Source organism: Amphiprion ocellaris, chromosome 7 (genome assembly GCF_022539595.1).
Source record: "Amphiprion ocellaris isolate individual 3 ecotype Okinawa chromosome 7, ASM2253959v1, whole genome shotgun sequence".
Classification (NCBI taxonomy): Eukaryota; Metazoa; Chordata; class Actinopteri; family Pomacentridae; genus Amphiprion; species Amphiprion ocellaris.
In genome coordinates this window covers 20,275,805-20,300,933 of record NC_072772.1, presented here as the reverse complement: position 1 = coordinate 20,300,933, position 25,129 = coordinate 20,275,805, and the positions used below count along the sequence as shown (strand labels likewise).

At 41.7% G+C, this 25,129-nt stretch overlaps 1 protein-coding gene and 1 non-coding gene across 11 annotated transcripts in view; both read right to left on the bottom strand.

Moving 5' to 3' along the window:
• LOC111577109 (eukaryotic translation initiation factor 4 gamma 1-like) overlaps positions 1-25,129 on the bottom strand; it is a 44,173-nt gene that overhangs the window by 4,775 nt on the left and 14,269 nt on the right. For 5 of the 10 annotated variants that reach the window (XM_023283203.3, XM_023283207.3, XM_023283208.3 and 2 more), the window contains 21 exons: positions 18,906-19,045; positions 14,032-14,124; positions 13,228-13,318; positions 10,836-11,849; positions 10,577-10,665; positions 10,174-10,360; positions 9,390-9,523; positions 8,996-9,121; positions 8,482-8,892; positions 6,838-6,984; positions 6,373-6,609; positions 6,178-6,282; positions 4,387-4,677; positions 4,137-4,248; positions 3,922-4,036; positions 3,559-3,806; positions 2,757-2,884; positions 1,910-2,082; positions 1,334-1,459; positions 1,155-1,236; positions 803-901 (listed from right to left, as the gene is read on the bottom strand). In XM_023283203.3, the coding sequence (XP_023138971.2) occupies positions 803-901; positions 1,155-1,236; positions 1,334-1,459; positions 1,910-2,082; positions 2,757-2,884; positions 3,559-3,806; positions 3,922-4,036; positions 4,137-4,248; positions 4,387-4,677; positions 6,178-6,282; positions 6,373-6,609; positions 6,838-6,984; positions 8,482-8,892; positions 8,996-9,121; positions 9,390-9,523; positions 10,174-10,360; positions 10,577-10,665; positions 10,836-11,849; positions 13,228-13,318; positions 14,032-14,124; positions 18,906-19,045 (4,148 nt within the window). Of the gene's footprint in view, positions 1-802; positions 902-1,154; positions 1,237-1,333; positions 1,460-1,909; positions 2,083-2,756; positions 2,885-3,558; positions 3,807-3,921; positions 4,037-4,136; positions 4,249-4,386; positions 4,678-6,177; positions 6,283-6,372; positions 6,610-6,837; positions 6,985-8,481; positions 8,893-8,995; positions 9,122-9,389; positions 9,524-10,173; positions 10,361-10,576; positions 10,666-10,835; positions 11,850-13,227; positions 13,319-14,031; positions 14,125-14,952; positions 15,280-18,905; positions 19,046-21,122; positions 21,280-21,585; positions 21,741-25,129 lie in introns of those variants that run through there. The other 5 variants (XM_023283210.3, XM_023283211.3, XM_023283206.3 and 2 more) reach the window with 5 other exon arrangements.
• Positions 7,065-7,138, bottom strand: LOC111577128 (small nucleolar RNA SNORD66). Its single transcript, XR_002746888.2, has one exon. It is a non-coding gene; the product is annotated as a small nucleolar RNA SNORD66 (small nucleolar RNA).

Below are 25,129 nucleotides of genomic sequence, written 5' to 3'. Positions count from 1 at the left end.
AGTTTAACAATTTAAGCTGAACAGATCAGTTGATTGATCTACAGGTTCATCATAAAAACACATGTTCCTTTTTCTTGTGCTGCATTATATATGTACACGTGTGTGTGTGTGTGTGTGTGTGTGTATTATATAAAAAAAAATTCACAAATTTTCAGTTTGATAAACTGTCGCTCACAAAAAAAAAACGAAGAAATGTGATGACTAACTTGGGCTCTGAAGTTGTAATGGGTATTTTTCTTTGCGTTTTCCATCTTGTATAGACCAAACACTTCATCAACAATCTAGACAATTCTTAAATGCAGCACTATTAGCAATAATTACCCTAAATATCATTAAGCAATTATCAATCATGGATCTGAATAGGCAACAGAAAACCAGTGGATAAATGAATAGGTGCATTAGACATTTAAAAATATAACCAATTTAATAAGTCGATTTAGGTATTTTATGTTTTGTCAGAGGGGATTTTCCAGTCAGGTTTTGCTGAAAGTGCATTCAGAAACTTTTCATAAATAATGTCACACTTATAGAAGTAAAGAAAAAATATTTTAAGCCTTTTTTGATTAAACTAAAATCGGTACCTTATACAACTCTTTACCTTTTCTCCCTTTGGTTCTCCTTCAGTATGTAAAAACAAACTCACATTTAACTTTTCATTATTGTTTTCTTATTGCAAGAATCCAGCAGGGACACAGTCTTGACCTGAGCTTCCTGGTTCTTATTATTTTTTATTGCACCAGGATTACACTGATGTCTATGACAAAACCAGACTTCACTCAAGACCATCAGTTTCATTTCTCACCTTTTCTGTCACAAACTTGTTGACATCGACATCCTCAGGGAGGAAGTCTTTCCACCGGAGGCCTGCCTCCCTCCACATTGTGCCTGCCTTTTTATGGCTCTGATGGGGGAGATACAGACGTTAGTAGACTGATGGACAAACACATTCACTGATCACATTAACATTAATCTGACTTTGATTCCAACATGTGTTAATTGTGGTGTTCGAGAGGGTTTTCTACCCTCACAAACAGACAGGTTGTAAAACACTGAGGGTTTATATAAAACTGCTCAGAGAAAAAACCTGCCCTGAATCATGCCGAAAACACATACACAGAACAACATAAAATATGGATTATCATGATCACTCCTACCATTCCTTTGCAGAGTAAAGTGAGGATGTGGACCAGCAGGACTCCAGCTTGGCCCAGTGGGATCAAAGGCTTTGAAATCTCCCTGGAGACCAAACAGGTCAGCATGAGTTAATCACCAAACTACCAAATTTACAACAACTTGAAAGTTAGCTTCACTTTTTCGGAGTTGTGGGACTAACCTGAAAAGTTCTCCCATGGGGATGCCTCCCTCATGCAGCACGGGAGTGATCAGTTCTGCCAGGTAAAGCCAGATGTGGGGGATGTCTATTGCCATGTCTTCAGCCACCTCCAGGATTTCCTGAAGCCTGAAAAACATATACAGAGTACACTGACATCAAGTTCATTTAAGGATTAAGGAATGAAGAACAAGCTGAACATTTCTCAACAGATGGAATAGCTACGCAGCCCGGCACCATGCTGACACCAACATATGGAACCTGCCTTTCTTTGGCAAAGGAGAAGGAGTGCTTTAAAAACTTCTTAATTTCACCAACTGCTTAAAAGAAAATCACTTTTCAGAGACTAATTGCGAAACTAAAGCCAGCATTTTCCCTGTGGGCATCTGGTAATTTTAAGTCTTGCTGTTGTAAACTTTATTAGTCAAGTCTTAAAACTCTTAAAATAGTAATGTATCTCACAGAAAAGTTTGGTCAAACTGAATTTGCTCTTGGCCTCATATGTTCATGTTTACTTTAATAGCTGCCCATTAGTTTGTTTTTATTTGTGGCACCACCGCTGTGGAGCTCCATACTGACCCTTTATAGTACTGTTGTGTTGGGAGGATGTCGGTCTTAATGAGCTGGTGCAGCAGCAGGCCCATGTGCTCCCTGGCGATGGTGCTGCGCTCCAGTGTTGACTCTAGCCCGTTTCGTACGAACACAAACAGGAGTGGAGTGCTGTTCATCTCCTGCACACACTGCAGAGCCTCCTGTTGGGGCAGAGGGGGACAGACAGTCAGTGGTAACTCATAAGGCATCTTCCGGCCTCAGTTGCCTGGCAGTGTGTGCCTGCATTCTTGTGTTATTGTGTAAAGGCCAATTCACGGTTTCTGCATATGTGTGTGCTGACCAAAACAAACCGTAAATGCAGACAGCAGACGGGTAGGCAGTTCCACTCATATTACAACACACACACACCCCTATACACGTTTCATATCGAACAAAGAAAGACACATGGCCTCCTGTGAAACTTTCTGAAAGGCAGGCCGTGATTTAGAGCTTTTTACAGGATTTAGCAGCTGGTGACCAAACTGTCAGTGATTATTCCTCAGACAGGCTGAGTACTATGGAATGCCCTTCTGTTGAGTTTGTTGCTTTTCCGTTGAATTATGATTTGTGGACATAGCACAGGATTTCCGTGAGAATTTAGAACTTCCTACAATTTTCAGATAACAGTCAATAGAAATCGTGCACAAATCAAAGCACCTCCAAAGTCTAGCAGCGACTACTTCAATTCCAACTCTATTAATAATGATAAATTGTAAAAGTGTGGATGATGGAGAATCTTTCGTGCAGCAAACACACAAGTAATGTGTACAGTCCACAGACTCACAAATTCTGGGCTACACGTGGATGTCTGTAGGGGAGTTTATTCAGTTTCTACCTTCATGTCGTTGATATGGAGGTACTCCTCAATTATGGCCGTGGACTTCTTGTCCAACTCCTCCTCTGTCAAGGCAGGCTTGGTGGGAGTCTGGGGAGGTGGAGGGGTGGCAGCTGTCTCCCGCTTCACTGTTCACACGCAAAACAAAAATAGAAATAAAACAACTCTAGAAATTCAAAGATATGGACCCAAAAAAAAAATTATTAAATTACATTCACATTATTTGGAACTCCCACCTAACCGGATTCTTAGAGATGCATTTAAATTGTGCAGGTGGCAGAAAACACATGCATTTATTAAAATCAAGCAAAGGTCATGTCTTCATTGAGCTTTAAAGTCACCATTCATATAAAAATCAGTAACCGGCATTGAAACTTTGATGTAAAATCTCTTTTGTCAGATAAACAGACAGTAGTTACCTATGACCACATGTTTGTCATAAGACTCTTAAGCTGTGTCTTTCATATGCTGCTTTTACATACTTTATTCTTTCATATCAGGTGAAGAAGTGTAAATAAAATATGAATTTAGGGCCACAGAGCCCCACATAGACCTCCAACCTATAAATATTCCACACTCGCATGTGTAAGATCAGGAGAATTGGTAATGCATCTATGTTTGTACTGTTGTTGACCGTGGAGCTCTGAAACGGGAACTGTTAACCTTAAAGTCTGCTCTTCTGATTCAGAGCAGGATAGAGCTTGTAACTCAGTTTTTATTCATCAGCCTGGTAGAAAGATCTTCAGCGAACATATGAAACATCTACTTTTAGTCCATACCACAGCTATGTTCCACCACGTACCATTCTCTTTGCTCCTGGCTCGTTCTCTGCTACCTCGGTCTCGGTCGTCTGTCATACTCGCCACTCGGCGTACGGGATCGGCAGACCCACGCTGCTCTCTCTCCCGACTCCGCTCCTCGTTTTCACGACTGAAGCTGCGTTTAGTGACCTGCAGCCGGTTTCTGTCGCGGTCATCTCGGCGATCGTAGCGGTCACTGCCACGATCGGAGCGGTCGAATCGGTCACTGCGTTCTCGACTCGAACTGTTTCTGTAGAGAAACACCACAAGTGCATAAAGGAAATGAGAATTCTGTACAGTCCCACGTTGTCAGTTAGATCTGAATAGATGGTAGCTGGTAGTGAAAATTGTTATCTGTTGCTCACCTCTGAGGAACTCTTCTGTCTGAGTCCAGTGAGGAGCCTGAGGAGGATGAAGGCTGCTGCAAGGCTGAGAACCTGTTCAGAGTGCTGGTGGCTGGACGGCTGCCTGACTCTGAGCCTGGAGAGAAAAACAGACACATAACAAGTTGAGTTACACTTTTGACTTACTCAGCTATATTTTTATTTGATGTATAACCACATCCATCTGGAAGACTTACCAGAATCTGCAGGTTTGGCACTGGTGCCACCGCTGCTGCCCTTACCCCAGCTCCCCCATGTGCCTTTTCCACCAGGGGCGAGTAACTGATTGTTAAAGTCAAGAACAGGAGTCTGGAAAACAGAAACTACTTGTTACAAACAAGCTACAAACTGATTTGTGCAGCTTTAAACTGATGAAAATGTGTTTGTGTGTGCTGAATGGCTACGATGTCTATTATTACCAGGTGAAACATGCCTACCCTCTCTTACCTTAGTGATTTTGCTAAGGCGAGAGGTGTCAATAGGTCGGTTTTTGGAGATGGGGACTGTATTCCAGCCCTCGTCCTGGGGAGGAGCCCCACGACCTGGAGTGTGAGGGCCCCCACGACCTCCAGGACCACCTCCACCCATCCTGCCTCCTGGGCCTCCACTAGACTCCTTCTTGGAGATGAGGGCTTGCTGCACCTTCATTTGCTCCCGATGTTCCTCAAGTTCAGCCTCTTTGTGGATCTGGTCGATGGTCTTGGGGCCCTGGTCGCCTCGCCGGGGCACCCAGTTGTTCTGGGATTGGTGGGGGAGAACAGAGGACAGCAGTGAGCAATGACAAAAGAAAACAATAACTGCTCTGGTTCTGACATGATTTGCCTTCACAAGGAGTTCTGAATGTGAAAATACAATGTCTTGAAAAAAGATACAGGCAAAAAAAAAATTCCATTAAAAAATCTGTTAATAGACTGAAAATACTATTGCTATTTTTCTGTCCATATAACCTTTACTGACTATAAAGACAGATAAACAACACCGATCTAATTGGACTGAAGTATTTCTCATTTTGACTGACGATACAAATGCAATAACATGTATTTCTCTCTTTAAATCAGTGTCACAGTAGAACTATTACAACCAGTGTGGTCATGATAGACTAGAATTAAAAGGGATCAAGAGATTAACATCCTACTGTCACCTCTGTCGTCATTGAGAAAGGGGAAAAAAAGATACAGTACGAGTTACAAAGTGAAACTGGGCCACCGCACTGACTTGGAGCAGCTGATTTTGTAAAAAGACCGAAGACAGCAGGTTTTGTAACACTGTGTGGGTGGAACTGGAAGCCTAACTACAGGACTGCAGCATTCCTTCAGAGGAATAAGCTTCAACACCACGAGACTGACCCGGCTTTACAAAGCAGAAATAAACAGAAGGAAGTTCAGGAAAAAAAACACTGGAAATTACCATGAGACACACATATGACACAACATAGTCTTTCTAAAGATTATGTTGATGTGTTAATTCAGCCAATAGTAGACAAATTAACACGCTACTAAAAGGGATGGTGTTGTCTCAGCCTATGGCACAGAGTAGCTCTGTGTTTGGGAGCTGCCCTGCATTAAACAGCTGAGGAAGACGTTTCTTTCTGAGCCCATACATGAGATTCACACAGGCCAGGGCTAAAGGACCAGTGCAGGTTTCTCTGGGCTGTGCACAGCACCACACACAGTCACAGACTACGTCCAAACAATAAAGCGTACGGCATGTGAAAGGCTACCGATGTAATCCCAAAACAGAAGAAAAAGGCCAGAATTCAGAGAAAAAGATGTGGTTTCAAATGTAGCTGGCTTAGTCTAGACGTAGTCTTAAACACACACACGGTCAAAAAAAACTACCACAAAGTGCTAAATCACAAAAATCACAACTGAGCACTTCAAGAGATGACAAATAATTCACATGCCTGTGCAACAAAATATAAATGTCTGTTTGTCAGTAAACAGTATTTAACAATTCCTAACTAATATGGTGGGATTTCTTGTTAAATTCTGTTGAACAAGTCTGAGTTTGATGAAATGTTTTGCTGATAATGGCCTGCCTTTGACATGGAGGTAATTACTCAACATGTTTTGTTCATTTTTAAAGTCACTCTATAACCAGAGATGTTTTCACAACACTTTAGTAATGACTGATTCGTCTCACAACCACTTTCCATGTAGGCAAAAAGCTTGTATTCCTCCAGCTTTGTATACAAACTAACTTAGTGTATACAATATGTGTGTTTGCATTATTATTTACCCGTCTAAGGTCCAGAACATCCTGCAGCATGAAGCGGATCCTGGAGGTGGTCTTTCTCTCCTTTATTATTTTCTCCATCTGATGGAAATATTGGTCCATACGTGGCTGTAGACAAGAACAACTTTTTATTGAGTGTCTAACAAGCTCTTCTTCCTCCTCATGCTCCATAACTGTGAGAAAATGCGTGTTTTGTACCTTGGCCTTCTCAAAGTCTAGGTCCTTGCCAATAGTGGACAACAGTCTACACAGGCACTCCAGGGACTCCTCGTCATGGTTTTTGAGTAGCTTTACAATGCAGTCGTGCATGATGACCTCTGTGAGCATTTTGAGCTTGAACAGCTCGCCGATGAACTTGATGTTGCCCAGTGAGCGTCTCCTGGCCTTGTCTTTAGCGTCTTCTAGCTCCTCAATGAGCCGCTGCTTCTCCTCCTCCTGCCAGGGATACATGAACACATGCATGATACTGAAATTGTATAGGAGAGATAGTTAGCTGTACCTCTGAAGTTTAAGATATTAACTGTAAAACATCACCATGTTGAATATAGATGTGATGCACGAGTTCAAATACTTGTTGCCACACAGCAAAGTTTAACCACCAACAACATTTCCATTGCGCACAAATGAAGAACCCAACCCATACTTCGTATTGCAGCACTATACCCCTGATGCAGCTTCCAGCTCTTTCTGCTTCTTCTCAAAGATCTCATCGTCATCCTTATCCTTCTCAAACTCCTTCTGGCATCGGTTTAGTAGCAGCTTGCGGAATTGCACAGTGGCTCCCGGCTTATCTGTGGTTTGGACTTTAAGCTGAAAAACAGAGAAAATGTCTGTTAGAAAAGAGTGAGGAAAAAAAAGACAGAATGTTGGCCAATGTAGGTCAAGAGAAGCTCCTCAGTTCTTCAATCCCATCGGTTAGATCAGTGGCCCAGACACATGGCACTAATTTAAGGTCGTACTGGAGTCAAGTAATGGAATTTGTATTTCGCAACAAACATGATATACAGAACTGCCAAAGCATGGTTGGATTTCATACCTACAGTAAAAAGATAAATCCCAACCAAATCTGGAGATTATCAAAGTTTATTGAGTTATTTCTTCCTACTAAATATTGAATATACACTTTTAAATCAAAGAAATATTCAATAAATCACCACCTTTTCTCATTTTTAAAAGACTGTTGGTCAAATTAAGCAACCTATTGCCAGCCATGTTTCCATTTTTTTTTTTTCAAAAGTTAATGGAAACAGCAGAATTTGAAAAACTACATATGCTCACTTGAGCTGCTTTTACTGTCCTTTGACGAAGGGTTAATGCATCTCATGGAACATAGAATCATCATTTTTGAACAAGTTCTGACACAGCTGACATTTAACATAATTTCTTCTGTTGTCGCTTCCAGGCAACATAAAACATGACAAATATCAGCTGACATAAAAGAATATCCACAAATTTGCTAACTGAAAACAACAATCTCCATTTCTTTCTCTTGTCAATGGCCATGGCATTGTTTGTTTCTTTTTCATGCAGTGTGTCACGTAGCCCATAATACCACCTTCTGACAACATTATAACCTAGTTTATTTGCTCCAAAGCATGTGATGAAAAAAAGCAGATTTTCTTCTGCGATATTTAAAAAATTTACTACAAATCCGTTTCACTATTATATGGGAACATGGCACGTCCTGAGATGAACCCCAGAGGTCCTGCATCCATGGGCCAAAGGGTAAGAGCTGTTTTGGAACCAGGGCGGCATATACTATATCAGTGGTTTTAATGTTGTGGCTGATTGATGTGTCTGCAGTAGGAGTTGAGGCAGCAGAGTACTCATCTTATTTCCTCATCAAATAACCAGTTTTTGTTATCCTGTGCTAAAGGTTGAATCAAATGCTCCTGTGCTTATTATCAACCAATCGTATAAACATGACCGGTAAACTGGTCGCACACATCATTATTTTGAGGTAATGATGTTCTTTTATCTTCGATGAAAAAGTCCAGATATCAAACAGATGAGAAAAACACTTCACACTGATCACGTGAAAGAATTTACAGCATTTTAGCTGGTGAGTAAGATTAGAGACAAAGGTAGGGATTTTTCCAGGAAAATCACATTTGAAAAGTTATTTCCACCTCCATTAACTTCTCCAAATTGGATTTTGACCTAAAAGATACCATCATAAAGGCAAATTTATCATTTAACCCACCATATTCAAATATATCATAAGGTAATATCTAAACTCTAACAGTCCGACTGTAAAGGTTCAAGCTTATTAACACATATTTCCACACTGAGTGTGGCACCACTTACCCCCATAAGGCAGCGGCACATGTTGGCATAGGCCACCGAAAAGTCTGGCTCGGAGATGGCCTTTTCGAAGGTGAGGTCTATGACTCCTTTCAACCTCTCTTCAGTGTCAATAGTCAGTTCCGTCACCTGTTTCATTAGCTGTTGAAACTTCTGAGGGGTCAGCTTGTTGAGGATGCTGCGAACCCGTTTAAACAGGTCCTGGGTCTTAGCCTGCTCTGAATCGTTCTCCTCAGACTCCTCTCCCCCGCGGCTACGAGCAGGTTTCTTCAGTGAAGGCTTCCAAGCCTTCTCTGCCTTGTTCAGTTGCACATCGTCATTGAGTGACATGCTGGTGATGATCTTCCTTGGCTCTTTCCTCTGGATCTGCTGAGAGCGACGTGGACCACCAACTCCGATGCCCATACCAGGAGGCTGGGGTGAAAGATGTGGGAGAGGTATGAGAGACATAATTTTACTCAAGGACTGTTATCTTCATGAGCAGAATGCAGATGACCTCAAGAAAATGTTAACTTACAGGTCCTCTGCTTCCTCCTCCCATGCCAGGCCTGCCAAGGTTGGCAAAGGAGGGTGTGAAGTCTGGACCGCAGTTCATCCCTGGTAGGCGACTTGGGTCAAGCTGACGCAGAGGAGTCTTATTAGCCTGAACACAGAGAAAAACCAGGAATAGAACTTAATTACAGTATTCGCTAAAATGTAGTGCTGGGATCTTATTCTGGCTTTTTATGTTTCTCGATACAATTAATTTAATGACAATCCATTAATGCTTCTCTGGTGATCAAAACCATGCAAAAAAACTTCAGTGACATATGGAATGTTCTTTAATTTACAAACAAATAAAAAAGAAAAATTAAGCTTGGATTATGTGCTTAAGAGAAATTATTCAGAGGAGTACGAGTAAATATTTGTACCTTGTCTAGGACAACATCGCTGATGGCTGGTAGACCCTCAGGCTTGTTCATGCTGGCTGAGATGAACTGGAATCCCAGAAGAAACTCTCGGTCATATTTCTTCTTCTCTTCTGGGTTTATTGGCTTCCATTGTTCTGAAACAGAAGCATAAAATAGAAAATGTTGTTTTACTAAAACGGTTACGTGACATATTTGTCTTTTTTTTTCCTGAGAAGGAAATAGAAACACGTTGGAAATGCAATGCCACCTACTCAACAAAGTAGTGCTGCACAGTGGGGGAGAGAGAGTGACCCGAGACCTGTTTGCCTGTAGATACTGCAGTACATCATAATCTCCACAAGGAGCAAATATATTCATTCATAAAATAAACTCTTTAACACAAAGAACATCTTTGAAGTATTTAAAACTGGCATGGGAGATTCTCTAGTTTCCCATGACCTGAATCTGCAGGCAGCATGCATTAATGAGCTGCAGAGAAAAAAAAAAAACATCAGAAGTCAAAGTGTTAAGACCCATGACTCTGCTTGATGGTTTCAGTGCAGCTGCTCATAGCTTATTGATCAAATAATCTGCATTGCCATCATATTACTACCATCTTCCACTGAACACCCACATCAACATAAGCACAGTCAGGGAAAATGCCACTCCCTCAATTTCAACGAAGCAAACACAAACTTAATCAACTGACACACAGCTAACCTGGGAATCTCAGCAAGATAAGATCACTGTTCAAACTGAATTGTCAGCATAGAGCACCGAAAGGTATCAAGGTTCAGAGACCCACCCTCTTTGTACTGGTACTTCTTGTCAGTCGGCTTCGGAGGGTCCGGCTGAATGTTCTCAGCGTCCAGCTTGTCCTCCTTATCCTCCCAAGTCAAGTCCGCCTCCTCTGGGGCAGGAGGAGAAGCAGCAGGAGCCTGGGGCTCTGGTGCTGGGGCTGGCTCAGGCTCTGGTGGGACCACAACCTGCTCCTTGATAAAAGATGAAACAGTTTAGAATCTTAAAACGACTAAAATGTATATTTGATAAAGAAAAACGCTTGGAATTGACAAAGGCTCCTGTCGTCTCCTTGCAGTGTCGTATTTAGGTGTTTATTTTTGGCTTAAAATGCTGAAGTAGCTGTATACTACTGAAACAGGTAAGACAAGTATGGAAATAAATGAACAAATGCTCTTATGCAGACGCACCTCTTTAAAGGCATCCAGGAGGTCTCCCACCGCCTCCTTTTTGTTGAGATCCTTCATCTTCCTCTTCTTCTTTGGCACAGACACAGCAGCTACAAGACAGGAGACAAGCAGCCTCAGATCAGCTCAAACATATGACAGAAGAGTCTTGGTGCACAAGAATATTTTATGTGGATGATGTAGACTGTCATGCTTGATAAAGGATTTGTGGCAATTTGTAGACAGCACAAAATAAACACACAAGTATGGATAAGAAGCTGACCTTGCATAGTAGTTTCTACAAGGGCAGGGGCGACGGTCTGAGGAGGAGGAGGGGTGTCCTCTCTCTCCTCCACTGTGGGAGGGGGAGGAGTGGGCACTGTTTCCGGGGTGCCGTCGACTATGGAAACCGTCTCTGCAGGAGATGTCGTCTCCTCCTTCGCATTAGATTCCAATATTGGAGCGTCTTCCTTAATGTGCAGGTCGACTGTAGGAACCGTTTCTTGTACCTCAGGCTGGGCAGGTGCTGCCTGGACAACTGGTTCAGCAGGACCCTCCTGGACAGCTGGTGCAGGTGCTGACTGGTCAATGGGTGAAGGTGTGGTTTGAACAGCTGCTGTAGGTGCTGCCTGAGGGACAGCCGTGCAGGTCTGCATTACAGCTTGCTGGCTGATATCTGGCTCAGCTATCGGGCTGTCGTCACGCTCAGCTGTACTGACGGCAGGAGCCTCAGGGTCTTGAGGAGCTGGGAGTGGCAGGCCATTCGGTAGACGGAGTTCCTCAGGCTGTGCAATGGGGGACTCCAAAGGAGCCTCCAGGTGAGTGGGTGGTAACGTGACAGAGAGTTTTTCAGGCTCCACCTCTGCCACACCGTTAGTTGTGGAGGGAGGAGCAGGGGGTGTGTCCAAAGAGGCAGCTGCCTCCTCTGCTTTAGTCTCCACCTCTTTCACCACCTCTTCTTTTGCCTCTGTGGCTTTCTTGTCCGTTTTGTTCTGTGCAGCAGAGTTGGGGACAGGGTCAGGCAGAGGTGCTGGGTATGCAGGTACCTCAGGTGCTGATTGCAGAGGTGGTGTGGGTTCCCTGGGAGGTGGGGGAGCATCCATCACGTCTGCAACAGGAGTGCCTGGTGCAAGCGTGGAAATAGTGTTGAGAGAGGTGTTCTCTGGTTCTGACAGTAGAGGGGCTGCAGGGGCTTTAGTGTTCGTGTCAGAGGACGTAGCCTCTGTGTGGATGGGTTCACCCTTAGCAAGTTCAGGGGTCTTTGACAGAGGAGGAGGTGTAGGTTTCCCTCTGTCATCTGGAGGGTCAAAAGGAAAACATTGTTTTTAATAAGACTGCAGACAAAATGTTACACGGGTTGGCCAATGACCTTTTTGTATTAACAATCAACATTGCCTCCAAAAACGAAGTTCTCTGAAAACCTACCATGCGATGTTTACCCCCATTTTGCTCTGCTGTGTTGAAGTTAGAAAGTACGCCCTCACTCTGCTATTTCCGTCACTTTTCATGTGAACAACTAAGAGAAGCAGTATGACTGCATTTCTAGGAGAAACTGACTGAAACTAATACCGTTACCCCCATATTTAAACAATTATCAGCTTTCCTCATTTTTGACACCTAGCTGTTCATTTCACTTTTAAGTGTGGCCTATCAAAAGGGCTACGAACCCTTTTGGCTTCTGATGTAGTTGAACAACTTGTTGTACACACCAATTCTCGTCTAGCATGACCAAACCTCCTTCTACATCTACGCTGCACAGCCACATACCTAATTCACACTATCCCCTCTAAATCAGCTTTGAACACCATGTCGAACAGTCAAAATGGTTGCTTTGAATCGGGTCAATAATTCTGAAAGATTTATGACTTCACTTAAAAACACGGTAAACTGCATTAGAGAGTTTTGAGAAGTGGAGCTCTGATGTGGGTAGAATAAGAGGCAAATACAAAACAATAAATGCCACATCGACCTTTCATTTCCTCATGATTTTCACAATGACATCAAAAGAGGAAGGAGTCTTTGTGTCTGACATGATTTTTATACTACATGTTTGAATAGCTGCTCAAAAGAAGCCACATTTGTCCATCACAACTTGTTTCGAGTCCCATTAACAGTCTTGGCTAGTAGTCCATCATCTTCCAGACACTGTAGTTTAACATGTGAAGGACCTTCTGTGTCCCTGAAGGCTGTGATTTGTAATGCCCTTATATATACACTTTTGTCTTTTTTTAGTAATTAGGTTTAGTCCCAAATTGCTGCAGTAAGTAAGCAAATTTATGAAACATGAACTCATGCATTGCAAAAGGGATAACTTAATTCTCTTTTAGCTAAAAGGTCTTTTCTCAGTTAAAGTTACTATTAACTGTAAACTGATCTTCAGAGGAAACCATTAGCTGGAAACATTTGATTTTCAAGCAGTAAGATAAAATGCTTCAAGAACTCTACTGTTCAAGTTAAATTTAGGACTCACTGAAGGTAAAATAAAAGCTAATAGTTGAAAAAATGCAGGTGGGTAGACCAACTGCTGCTGAGAAAACAGGATCTCCAAGAAATCTCTATAAAGTCTATGAAGTATTAGCGGCTCAAGTATAAGGATAATTCAGACTAATATCAGAGATAATTGTATTCCTATCTTTGTGTGATTGTGTTAAAGGCTCCCTGCACTTGGTACTCACCTGGTCTAACCAGTGCTGGTGTGGCAGCAGCTGTGATGCTCTCACCGTTGGCCTGGGCCACTGCTGTACTTTCTGATCCCGATATGGCTGTCTGTGGGGAGAAATACACACAGAAATCACTTTAGTGGAGAGGACAACACAAATGTTTCCATTTGACAAGGGAAAAAATGGTTTCATGTTAGTCCTTAGTTGGCTATAGGCACCACATGTGAGTATTCTTAGAGCCAAGAACAAGCCAGTTTGATTTTGACAGGCTACAGTAACACATGAGGACTGGTAATCTGCAGCATTCCTTGTAAGTAGTAACATATGGACAGTGAGGGCAAGTAACTCCTTGTTTTAGATGTAGATGTGAGTGTTATAACAGAGCAGGCCAACATTTACATAGTAGAAACTGAGAGAAACATACAGACTAGATTTTTTATGTTTAGACAGATGCCAGAAAAGAGCTGCAGTTGTCAGGTAATAATCAAAGACTGTTTTTTTAGAATATAGAAGAAAACATGAGTGTTAGTAAGTCCTTGTTGCCATTTCTACTGATTTGATCACGCTTCATAATAATAACTTTTATTTATATAGCATCTTTTAAAACTGATTTTACAAAGTACTGAAACAGACAAACCAAAAAAAGAGGACTATTCCAACAAAGAGCCAGTTAGTCCGAGCATAAAGAAAAAAAGACTGTCTTTTGTTTCATACAATTAAATTAGTTTCTTAAAATAAAGCATGTAAAATGTAACAGTGTGCTGCTTATATGCCTGCTGTGCTGAGTGCTTTACTTCTAAACACTGTACTGTAGCTCACCTGTGGTGGTGTTGGAGTAGAGCCACTACGGCCCCCTGACATAATCTCCTCTGTAATGTCTCGACCTCCTTGGTTAGGGTCTCTTATTCTTATCTATGGAGAAAAAGAAACAGAGGAGCTGCTGGTGTAAGTAAACAGAGATAACAAAAAGAAGAACAGGCAAATAACAGATCAGCAGCACTTGAGAAAGAAAACCTACTTCAAACAAAGAAGAGAAAAGAGAAAAATGTCAGGGTGAGCAGAGTGACATGTTTGTAAAGAGCTGCCTTCCCATGGAGCGACGCCTACAGTCGTCCACCCTTTTTGTGTCCTCCCTTTTGCTGTGACTCGCTAGATGCCTCGCATTCAATGAAAGCTACATTTCTCAGTCTGAGCACCGAGGCACACAATATCCAAACAGTAACCGCCATGCAAATTCCTCTGCTGCACAAGTTTCAGCCTCTGAGTCACGACAAAAGCTGTCTGAGGGAGCGTGAATCAAATTAGCCATATTGAAGCCAATTGCCAAAGTAATTCTTCCGCTAGTATGAGCCGTTGTGAAAATGCCTGACTTGCATGAAGGCAAAGCACAATCAGGTCTGACTACAGAAGACTTTCCTGTGTACACAGACAACACAGGCAGGAGGAAAAAAGTGAGTGGAAATCTAATCACTCACTCACAAGGAGTGCCCATGCATTACAAACACGTGTTTTCTATTCAGCATTTTTTTTCTTCCTCCCAATCACACTAGAAGTATTTACTGTATGAAGTCAGAGCTGTCATGAAAATGCTATGAGCCACAATACTACAAACTAAAATGACACATACAGTCACTCGACAAAAATTAAACTGTAAAAGTAACCAACAAAATGCTACAACATTTTTGTTCTCTGGCCTACTTTTGACATAAAGTGCAACAATATTTGTTCAACGCTACTGACCTTTACCTGGTTCAGTCTGTCTGCAACTCCTCTCCCAAAGCTCTACAAACCCTGGTGGGCCTCTCTCATTCTACGGCTGAAGTAACTGCCCCAGCAGGCCCTGGGCTGGACTTTAAACCCCCCTGAGCAGGATGGCGGGTGGATAGAGAGAGTAGTTTCACCTCAGTTCAACTCTCACAATACACATCCAGACTGCGAAGGAGAGCTACACGCCGACAAAGCAGGACAGAGCAGGACTGGGCCTGACTGTCAGAGGGCTAGCTAGCAACTTGACTCACTCTCTCCCTCCACCACACGCTGAACAGAACAGGGCCAAAAAAAAAAAGGATAAAGCGACTGGCCTTGTAAAGCTATGGTATTGGAATGCGCACCCCCGCCCACAGAGACGAACAGACAGTTAAAGGGGCCGGAGAGTGAAGGAGGGGCACGGTTGGGGGAATGGGAGGGTTTCCAGGAAAAAAAAATTATCATTATCAAATGAGCTGCAGCGAGCAGAAGAAACTCCCCCCTTTCCTCATTCTCTCTCTCTCTCTCTCTCTGTTCTGTCATCCACTAGGCCCAAGTCACTCCTCGGATTTTTTTCAGGCTTTTAGAAAGTAGAGGAAATCAGCCCTGGAGGAGGAGGGGGGATGCCACAGCAGCAGAGGAAGGCTGGCTGGTTAGCCCTTCCGGCTCAGAAAGGGGAGGAGACCGGTGGCCACGTGGAGCTGAGCTATGTGCTGACATGTCCTTCAACCCCCTCCCCTCTGCATTTTCTCTTTGACACACGTTGAGAGGGACAGCAAGAGAGTAGGAAAGTAGAAAAAAAAGGACAATTTACAAAGCTACAGTTCCTGCATGTCACTTACACAAAAAGGGCAAAAACTGAGTAGATTGAGCAGTTAAACATGACGGCCACAGGCTAGAAAATACTCAATATTGTAACATGCAACTACATAAAGTCGGTGTACTTTCTGGCAGCAAAATAGAACTGTGGTATTACATGTGCAATGCCTGTAAATGGAAGATCACAGATGGTCCATAGAACAGTGCTATTTCTGTTGATGTCTTCCTTGCAAGACACCAAAACTACCTGCTCTCTCAAAGTGCATCACTCCCAACGACCAAGAATGCAAAGCCTGTAGTGTGTACTTCAGCACACAAGGAAGCCTTTACATAAGACCAAAGCACAGCCACCACTCACTAAAGCAGTTTTGTGGTTCAGTTTCTCCCATGACTCCTGATCTGTTATCTTTAGTTTGCAATAATGTGTGCGAGACAGAGACCATACAGTATGGGTCGTGGAGAAGCAGTTGCATATACTTTAAACTCAATCATAACCACTGCTACCACAGTCTCAAATATTAAAACGATGATTACATGAGAGGCACAAACTGGGGCTTCAGTTCATGGACAGCTACCACATACCAGGCGAGGGCCATCTTAGAGAGCGGAGGAAACACTAGACATACTGTAGAACCAGGGAATATGTCGTACAGCAGATTAAGGCACAGCAAGTTAAGGTCAAGTTCACCACTATCTGTTTCAATCTGTAAGCTGAACTCAGCGTCCAGACTCATAAATGACTCTAGAACCATCTTCAGAGAGATTACAACACACCAAGCGGAGTTATTGTTGCCACTGGAGCAAAAATTGTAATATTTGTTAATATCACTGCAAGGGAGCTGTAATTTCTGCACTGAAAAAGGTCAATGTATAACAATCACTGCCCACATTCCTCCTCTTATTTTCTGCCTGCACTGACTCTAATGCCCAATCAACATTTAGCAAATTATCTATTTATACCATTTGGTAACTGGACAGATGTGATCTCTAATGAGATCTGAAAACCTGCAGCATTACATCACTGTGGCATACATTTCTAAAACTTTCTGAGTTTTTAAACCTACATTCTGAAAGCAGCATTTTAACTGCAGCTCAGTTTAGAATCATTTAACCCTCTGAACCCTAAACCGGTGGGTTTTTGAAGACATGCTATCTTTAAAGAAAATGTCAAAACCACACAATTAACAGAGCAAGAAACTGAAAAACAGAAAGAATTACCAAATTCTGTAAAAACACACACAAAAAACTTTTGCACTCGCTCCTACTCTTCTCAGAGTAGTTTACAAATATACACGACCATTCAAAAGTTTTGGGTCACCCAGACAATTTCATGTTTTCCATGAAAACTCACACTTTCACTCATGTGCTAACATAATTGCACAAAGGTTTTCTAATCATCAATCAGCCTTTCAACACCATTAGCTAACACAATGTAGCATTAGAACACAGGAGTGATGGTTGCTGGAAATGTTCCTCTGTACCTCTATGTAGATATTCCATTAAAAATCAGCCATTTCCAGCCAGAGTAGTCATTTACCACATTAACAATGTCTAGACTGGATTTATGATTCATTTAATGTTATCTTCACTGAAATAAAAACTGCTTTGCTTTCAAAAATAAGGAAATTTCTAAGTGACCCCAAACTTTTGAAGGGTAGTGTATTTCACTGAATGTGCTGAATGTATAATCAGAGTAGTGTTAAAACGGCCTGGTTTGTAGAGGCTGTGAAAACAAACTAGACACAGAAAATTACAGAAAAAAAACACACTCAGAAAGTGCTTGGGGTACAAAGGGTTAAAGATTAAACATTAGTCAGCAGATTTAACATTGCACTACTCTAAGACTGCTGTAGGTACAATGGACGCGATAAAGAAAGACATCTAACTCGGACAAGCCTGTCATCTACATTACAGACCAAAAGTTTGGTCAGAGATGGATGTTCTAGTAGCAGCTGAGGTAGCCTTAAGCCTAAACACAAATAAAGGAAGCTCACTTCTTCCTAACTCCAACTTTCCCTGCAGAGATACAAAAAGCTGTATATAATTTTTTCACCTTAACACGTGTACTCTACAAGATATGTGAAAGTACCTGTCCATGTGCAATACAGGTGGAGTTCCCCTTTAGTGGGTAAAGCATATTTTCGCAAGGACTTCTTAGTGTAAAAATCACACGGCAATGAAAAGCTCTTACACTCATCTCAGATCTGCTTTCAACACACCATCTAATTCAATTTCAAAGAGAAATGTGAAGCTATAAAATTTTTAATCTGTAAAGTAATCTAGTGAAGTCCTGTGCCAACCTAAACTACTCAGATGTGTATAGTTTAAAATGCTATGTTTTTTTTTTTTTAAATGCTAACAAATGCGCTCAAATAGGCTTGTAGTGCATAAAACATAAAGAAAAACCACTGACTTGTGCACTTACAAGTCCAAATATTTTCCCATGTGCCACAGTGATCATGCGGGAAAGACTGCATTCATATACTCTCTTTAGGTGTTAATACCTCTATTAAAAAGGAATACTATATATCATATTTCAACTTCATGCATCTCATTTCCTCTTCATGAACGTCCCCCACAGATGAGTGTAAATGTCTTTTGCATTAAGTCTTCTGCATGGGGATGGTATTATGCTTGTTGTCAGTGACAGCCGCCTGCTGCATTCTGACAAAATACGATGCAGGGATCAAACCTTTCTCCATCATGCAAGAGCCAGTAAAATTATCAGGAACAGTCTGCAATATTACCTAGAGAAGTCTAAACAATCTGAGTAACACTAAACTTATTGGCCTGGAATTTTCTCATGAGTACTAAACACAGATATGATGTATTCAGATGGAATTAACATAAAAATATCAGACAAGTTAAAGTATTTTGCTACAAAATTTCCTGTTTTAGGCAAACTGTTCCTTTATGTCCATGTTCAATGAAGTTGAACAATGTAAAAAGTGTGTTCTTGGTTTATTCAGCTAATAAAATAATTATAGATTAGAAATGAAGTGGAATTTTGGGGGAACTATAAGTAATACAGCCGGTAATGTGGACATCGTGAACCAGAGAGGCATTTTCAAAGCTACAATGAGCCAGTTTAGTGAATCATGTTTTGTGTAAAGGAATGCTGACTGTACCTGTTTGCGTTCCCGTTTGGTGGGGATGTGTTGGGGAGGCTGAGGTGGTGGTTGCTGTTGTTGAGGGGCAGGGTTCATAATGACCGGCGCCGCCGGCACCGAGGGGGTGAACTGAGGCTGTGCAGGGTAGTAGGCCCCTGCTGTGGATCAGACAGAAAGAAGAATGTAAACCAACACATACTGACTTAATCCTGGAGCTGCAACTTGGCACAAACATATCAGCCTGATGGCCACAGGATGTACAGACATATTCAGTCAAAAAATCCCAAGCCTCTGGTTCCACAATGACCTTACTGTCTACACCACTAATGTTCTTAAAGTCCTGTTAGGCCACCTTAAAGCACTTAGAAAAGCTGCATGTAAAATGTGAAGGCTTGAGTTCTTTAATGATCTACAGTACAACAGCTGCAGTTTTATATTCACTGAAACCTATAATATCATCACAGTGAGGTAAATGTACTCTTTTAAGGACTAAAGTCTTTTTACTGCCAAATGAAGATTTGCTGCACTTCGAGCCTCAAATGCACTTCCAATCTGTGAAAATACTATTCAATTAGAGTTAAAATTAAGCTCATGTCATTATTTCTGTAAGCATCTTAAAAGGAACATCGCTGCAGCATTTCATGGATTTTGTTGCAATTCTTTGCCCAGTGAATGAAGTTGCATTAATTAGGGAATAAAAAAGTGACTAAATAACTGTACTAAAAGATGTTAAGGACACAAAAGAACAAACACAGATGGTTCAAACCCTATAAAGACTGTCTAACCAAATCATCAGTGACATTGCTAAACACTGTAATAAAAGTCCAGGTGATCCATCATCTGCCTGGCTGATAACTTGATCCAATAATCAGCAGTTTACTGATAATTAACACCAATATTTCTTTCAGTGATTCTAGACTTGATTAACTTAAAAAATACACTACTTGATCTCTGTCGTAGCCACCTGTTTCTGTGCGTAGTCACCTTCTGTGTTCAAGGTGTGACTCAGCTACAACACTGTCTGATTGGTTGAATGCATGCCAAATACCTTAACAATGAAAGTGAAAAATGCCTAAAAGTCCTCTATAAATTAAATATATGTAAAACATAAATGAAAATGGCTTTTCAAGTTTTGAAGTTTTGTGTTATTATAAATTCTCACCAAAATGAGAATTTTTAATGTAAATGTATACCGGTCCCAAATTTCAATTATCTGTGTACTTTATTGCTACACATCAATATTGGCTCTGAGAACTACACATCATTCAGTCCCTAGCATAAATGTTTTGTACAAACAATGCCAGTATCCCAGAATACAAAACAATATGAAATATTTTTCATTTACACCAGTCATATAGTCAGAGCACACTGGCAAAACTAGGCCTTGCATCAGACCTGTACAACTGCATAGCTGCTTTCTTGACACGACTTGCTACTTATCTCTTACGTTAAACACAACTTAAATGGTCACATCAGTTTTCTTGAGCAAAAATTTACATATATGAAGAGTTTTCACTAACAGCTGTTGATTTATCTATGTTTTCAATTACTAGATTCATTGTTTTGTCAATAAAATAGTAGGAAATGGTGACTATACTTTGTCACATCTCAATGTGACAATATAGGCTGCATGCTTTATCCAACTAACTACACAGAAATGCAATATGGTGTCATATATGACAAAGAATATTACATTTCAGTGCTTGAAAACAGCCAATGATTGGCATTTTCGCTTTTTTTAAATTATCAGAAAAGCTGTCTAAAGATCTACTGATTGGTTAACTGACTACTCTTTTTTAAGTCTATACTTATCTGTCCCATGTCTACATACAGCCTAAGAGGTGGCTGAAGTCAAGTATTAAGTGGCTCAAAAAAAGACCACAACTGCTTCATTTCCACCACTCTTTAAAAAAAAACCTCACTGCCAATAAATAATATTAGTAACTTCAACTATTAACATATTCCAGTATGCACCAGCTAACTCCAGCAGACATGGCACCTGGAAGAACTCCTAGGTAGGCCTTCAGTCCATGACACAGCAGTCTCTACCTCCGCTCTGCCATCCACTGCTGCCTCTTATCTCTTAAGGCCATAAATATTTAATACATTTACAAATTTGTCATTAAAGCTACTACCCGTGCAACCTTCTATAATAAAAAATTACCACACGATGAAACAACTTCTTTTAAACAATCTGGTCAATAATGTCAACAAGACATCCAACAGTGACATTACCTGGCCTTGTAACCGGCCGCAGTTACAGTTCAGAACCAGTTGTAGCCCTCTTTCAAAGTACTGAGGTAAAAGGTGGAAAGTGAAGCTCGAAGAGGCCCCTCTTTCAGCCCTGGCAGTAGCTGGCTCCTGCTCTGCCTCTCTCCCCTTCTGCATGCATTTCAGTCTAACTCACATTACTGAGTCTGCATTGTTGACCAGGAGCAGCACAGCCTAAATATAGTCAAAAACCCACACCGGCTGGGGGAAGCGCGTGTGCGAGAGGGAAAGGGAGGGAAGACGATGAGAGAAGGACAGAGAGAGGGAGAAGAGGAGCATTCTCGAAACCAGAAAATGGAGTGAGAACTTTTCTTGGACGGTGTCCCAATACAGTAAATAAGAGACTGGAGATATGACTCACAAAGCGCAGAAGTTTGGAATGGGAGGAGAGGGCTGCAAAGAGGCACGCTGTCTAGATGACACCTACCATCAGAGTCCTGCTGCTCTTGAGACCCACGGTTCCCCATGCTGAATGCCAAACTGTGTGTGGACAGAAAATGGAGAGGGGGTCTCTTTTCAAACCCCCTCTCTAACTTGTTCCTGTCCTCTCTACAGGTGCCCTCTCAGAATGATTTCTTTTAATGCTCAGCCCTCCCTCTTCCAGCGTGTCTCAGTTTTGCTCCTCCCTCTGACCTTCCTGATTCCTCCCTCCCTCCGTTTCCCCCCTCTACAGTACACTGGCAGGCAGGCTGAACTGTTAGATTGTGCCATTCGGACTGGCTCTGATTTGCCTGAAGACTCCCTTGCCTGTTCACCATGGACAGGTTATCGGATCTGAGCTGGTCAGGACATCGGAGCCCACAGCAAAGAGGGTGGGCTGTGTGCATGTACGTGGCATGAGTTAAGCAAGACTCACTCTTGGCGGGTGGGAGTCTTAAAAATAGTCGCTACACTCCGTCACCACTGAGTATGTGTGCGTGTTTTACCTGACTGCTAGAAAAGGACTCAGTGGTCACAGACTGCACCACTCAGAGCCCTAGAGGGGATGGTGAAATTATATTCTGGGATTGTTACTATGCAGTTACCAGAATTTTATGATGAGCATAGTTTCATACTTTCTTGCCTTCACTACATACCCTCAGTTGTCCAGACCTCCTTGCAAAACAAACATTGGCCAAACCCATCAGAGAGCAGAGTTTGGGAGTCATGTCTCACTTGACTAGTTTTGTAAGGTCATGCACCATCTGATGTCATGACACGCCATGTGACTCTCCACTCAGATTGTCCAATGTGACACACACCCTCCACCTAAACCCATGGGGGATTGTTTTTTGTGCAAACATACAAAATAGGGAGCCCAAACTGCAACGTAGCTTAGTCATATCACCAGTAGCCTGTGGCAGTGAAGAAAATTACTGAATGGGACAGCTAACAGAGAGCCACTTAATTAGCACTGAATCAGGCTGTTACACGAATAAAGAAAGCGTGACATCCTCTGTGCCTGTGGTGAGCTGCTATATGAAAAACTTAGAAAGTATTTCAGAGGTGAATAACTTTCCTTTGTAAAGTCTCTCTAAATTAATATTAGAGTTAAACTAATCCCACTGAATATTTATACAAACATCCACAACATTAATGTTTGTAATGTAAACTGAATGTAGTGTGAAAATACAACATTAAAGCAGATAACTCAAAAAGCACTGTACTGTAAAGAGCGCGGTACTCCGTCAAGGCTGTTCATTCCCCAATATGACACTGTCAGAAATGCAGCATTTTTTTTTTTGTTAGAAATGCAGCATTTGTTTATTAGTTATTGATGGTCAGATATCGCGACAACACAGAATGTGGCCATTTAATATAGATGTACCTACAAACAAAATGACCTTGCGCTGAGCACAGGCGTGTGTTATGCACGTGTACGTTATGTACAGATAACGAATTGTGTGACCTTAATATGTAGCGGGAATTGATGGGACTCAGAAACACCCCCACAATTTAATCAATTGTTCCTTATATCATTTCCGACAGATAAGTCCAGATAAGTCTGCAGCAGTCAATTTGTAGTAGGGTCACAATCATGTGATCATCAGCAGGCAGCTGACATAGTGTTCACTGGTTGTCATAGTTACAGTGATGCCGTGCCGCTATCTTGCATTGATACAGAAATCTTTAACAAATCTGTGGATCCAGACTATAAGCCACATCACTGCCAAAATTTAATTTCTGACCTCCTCTGAAAATTTCATCCAAATCAGTTAGTCTGTGTTTGAGTAATGTTGCTTTAACATCTTGAACAGCTTCACCCACTAAAACATTGTTGCAATCTCTGACAGCTGTAGGCTCCCACTCAACCCACAATGCTCCCCACTCAACCCATAAAACTGGAACAGCTGGAGGAGCACAACAAAGAGCCCAGGTGCTGGCCGTCCGAATTCCACGGATCCCAATCTGATGGAGCACCTGCAGGATGTGCCAGAACAAGCCCAGCCCACAGAGGCCCAAACCCACAACCCACAGGACCCAAAAGGACCGCTGCCAACATGCCAGTACCAGGCACCACTGGAGACCTCCAAAGATACCGTGTCCATGCCCTGTCCATGCCCAGACAGGTCAGAGCTGTTTTAGCAGCACATTTGGGACCTACACATTGCTCGGCAGGTGGTTTAGTGTGTAGATTTATAACTAAGTGGTTCTATCTTATTCAAAGTAGAGAGCATTTGAATATTGTCTAGAATCTAGGTCTACAATGAAAAATTTAGTTAAGGATACATAACATAAATGATTCAGAACTAAAGACGCTTTTTGTGGGTGTTGGATAATCAAAGGTATAAGGTGACACTTTTTACTGTCTCATGCCCCTGAGGCAGTTGAGAAAAGTTGTGAATCCTCAACAATGCAACATGATAGAAATAATTCTCGTGTCGGCAATCTGAAATTTATCAAATGGTGTATCCTCATGTTCACATTTTTCTAAAGGTGAAGGTCAAAATCAGCCTTCTTAACATAATGCATAATGCAGTATTGGTGCGATATTTAGAAAACAAAAGTGACAAGCTTAGTGAAAATATGTTAAAATACAGGAAAACAAGAGATTGGACTTTTCTAATGTTACTGTCTGTTGGAGAAGAAGTACTCATATGATTCCAATGTGAAAAGATCTGTGACATGATCGTGATGCAATTGGTAAAACAAAGTTGAATTTCTGGTCTAATTCCAATCCATGAAGTGAAAGTGAAACTCTTTGCGCTCAGCTCAATGGTCAACAAGATCTGGTAAGACATCCTCAAACGGCTTCTAAATGCAGTGTCAGCACACACAGTAAATTTAGGACAACTGACACATTTTCTACACGATTCTTTCTTTCCAGGCACACCGTAATCCAGTTACACTCCCATTTACACATTTTGTGCAGACAAATCTTCTTGCAAAGTGAAAAAAGTAAACTGAGGTTTGTGCATACCAAAATGAGAATCTGCAAAAACAGTAAAAATTATAGCATTACTAACAAGAAAAGCACTCAGAGAGCACAGTACTCTGCCAAGGCTGCCCAGTGTTTGTATCACTTCCGATGGATGAAATCTTTAAAGAAAAAATGGCCTTGCGCTGAGCACAGGCATGTGTTATGCACGTGTACGTTACATAAGGATACTGAATCTTGCAACCTAAATATGTAGCGGGTGGCAGGAATTGATGGGTCTTGGAAACACCCCTGCAATTTAATCAATTGTTTCTTGGATCATTTCTGATGGATGAGTCCCGGTGGATTTGTAGTAGGATCACAATCGTGACCAGCAGGCTGCTGACGTAGTGTGCACTTGTTGTCATAGATACAACCACTCTGTGCCGCTATCTTGCAATGGGAAATTTTTAACAAATTCGTGGCTCTAGACTATAAGCCGCATCACTGCCAAAATCTAATGACGTGGTCCTTGTGTCATTTCTGACCTTTCCTGAAAATTTCATCCAAATTCGTTCGTCTGTTATTGAGTAATGTTGCTAACAGACAGATTCATGAACGCTGACCGTCACAT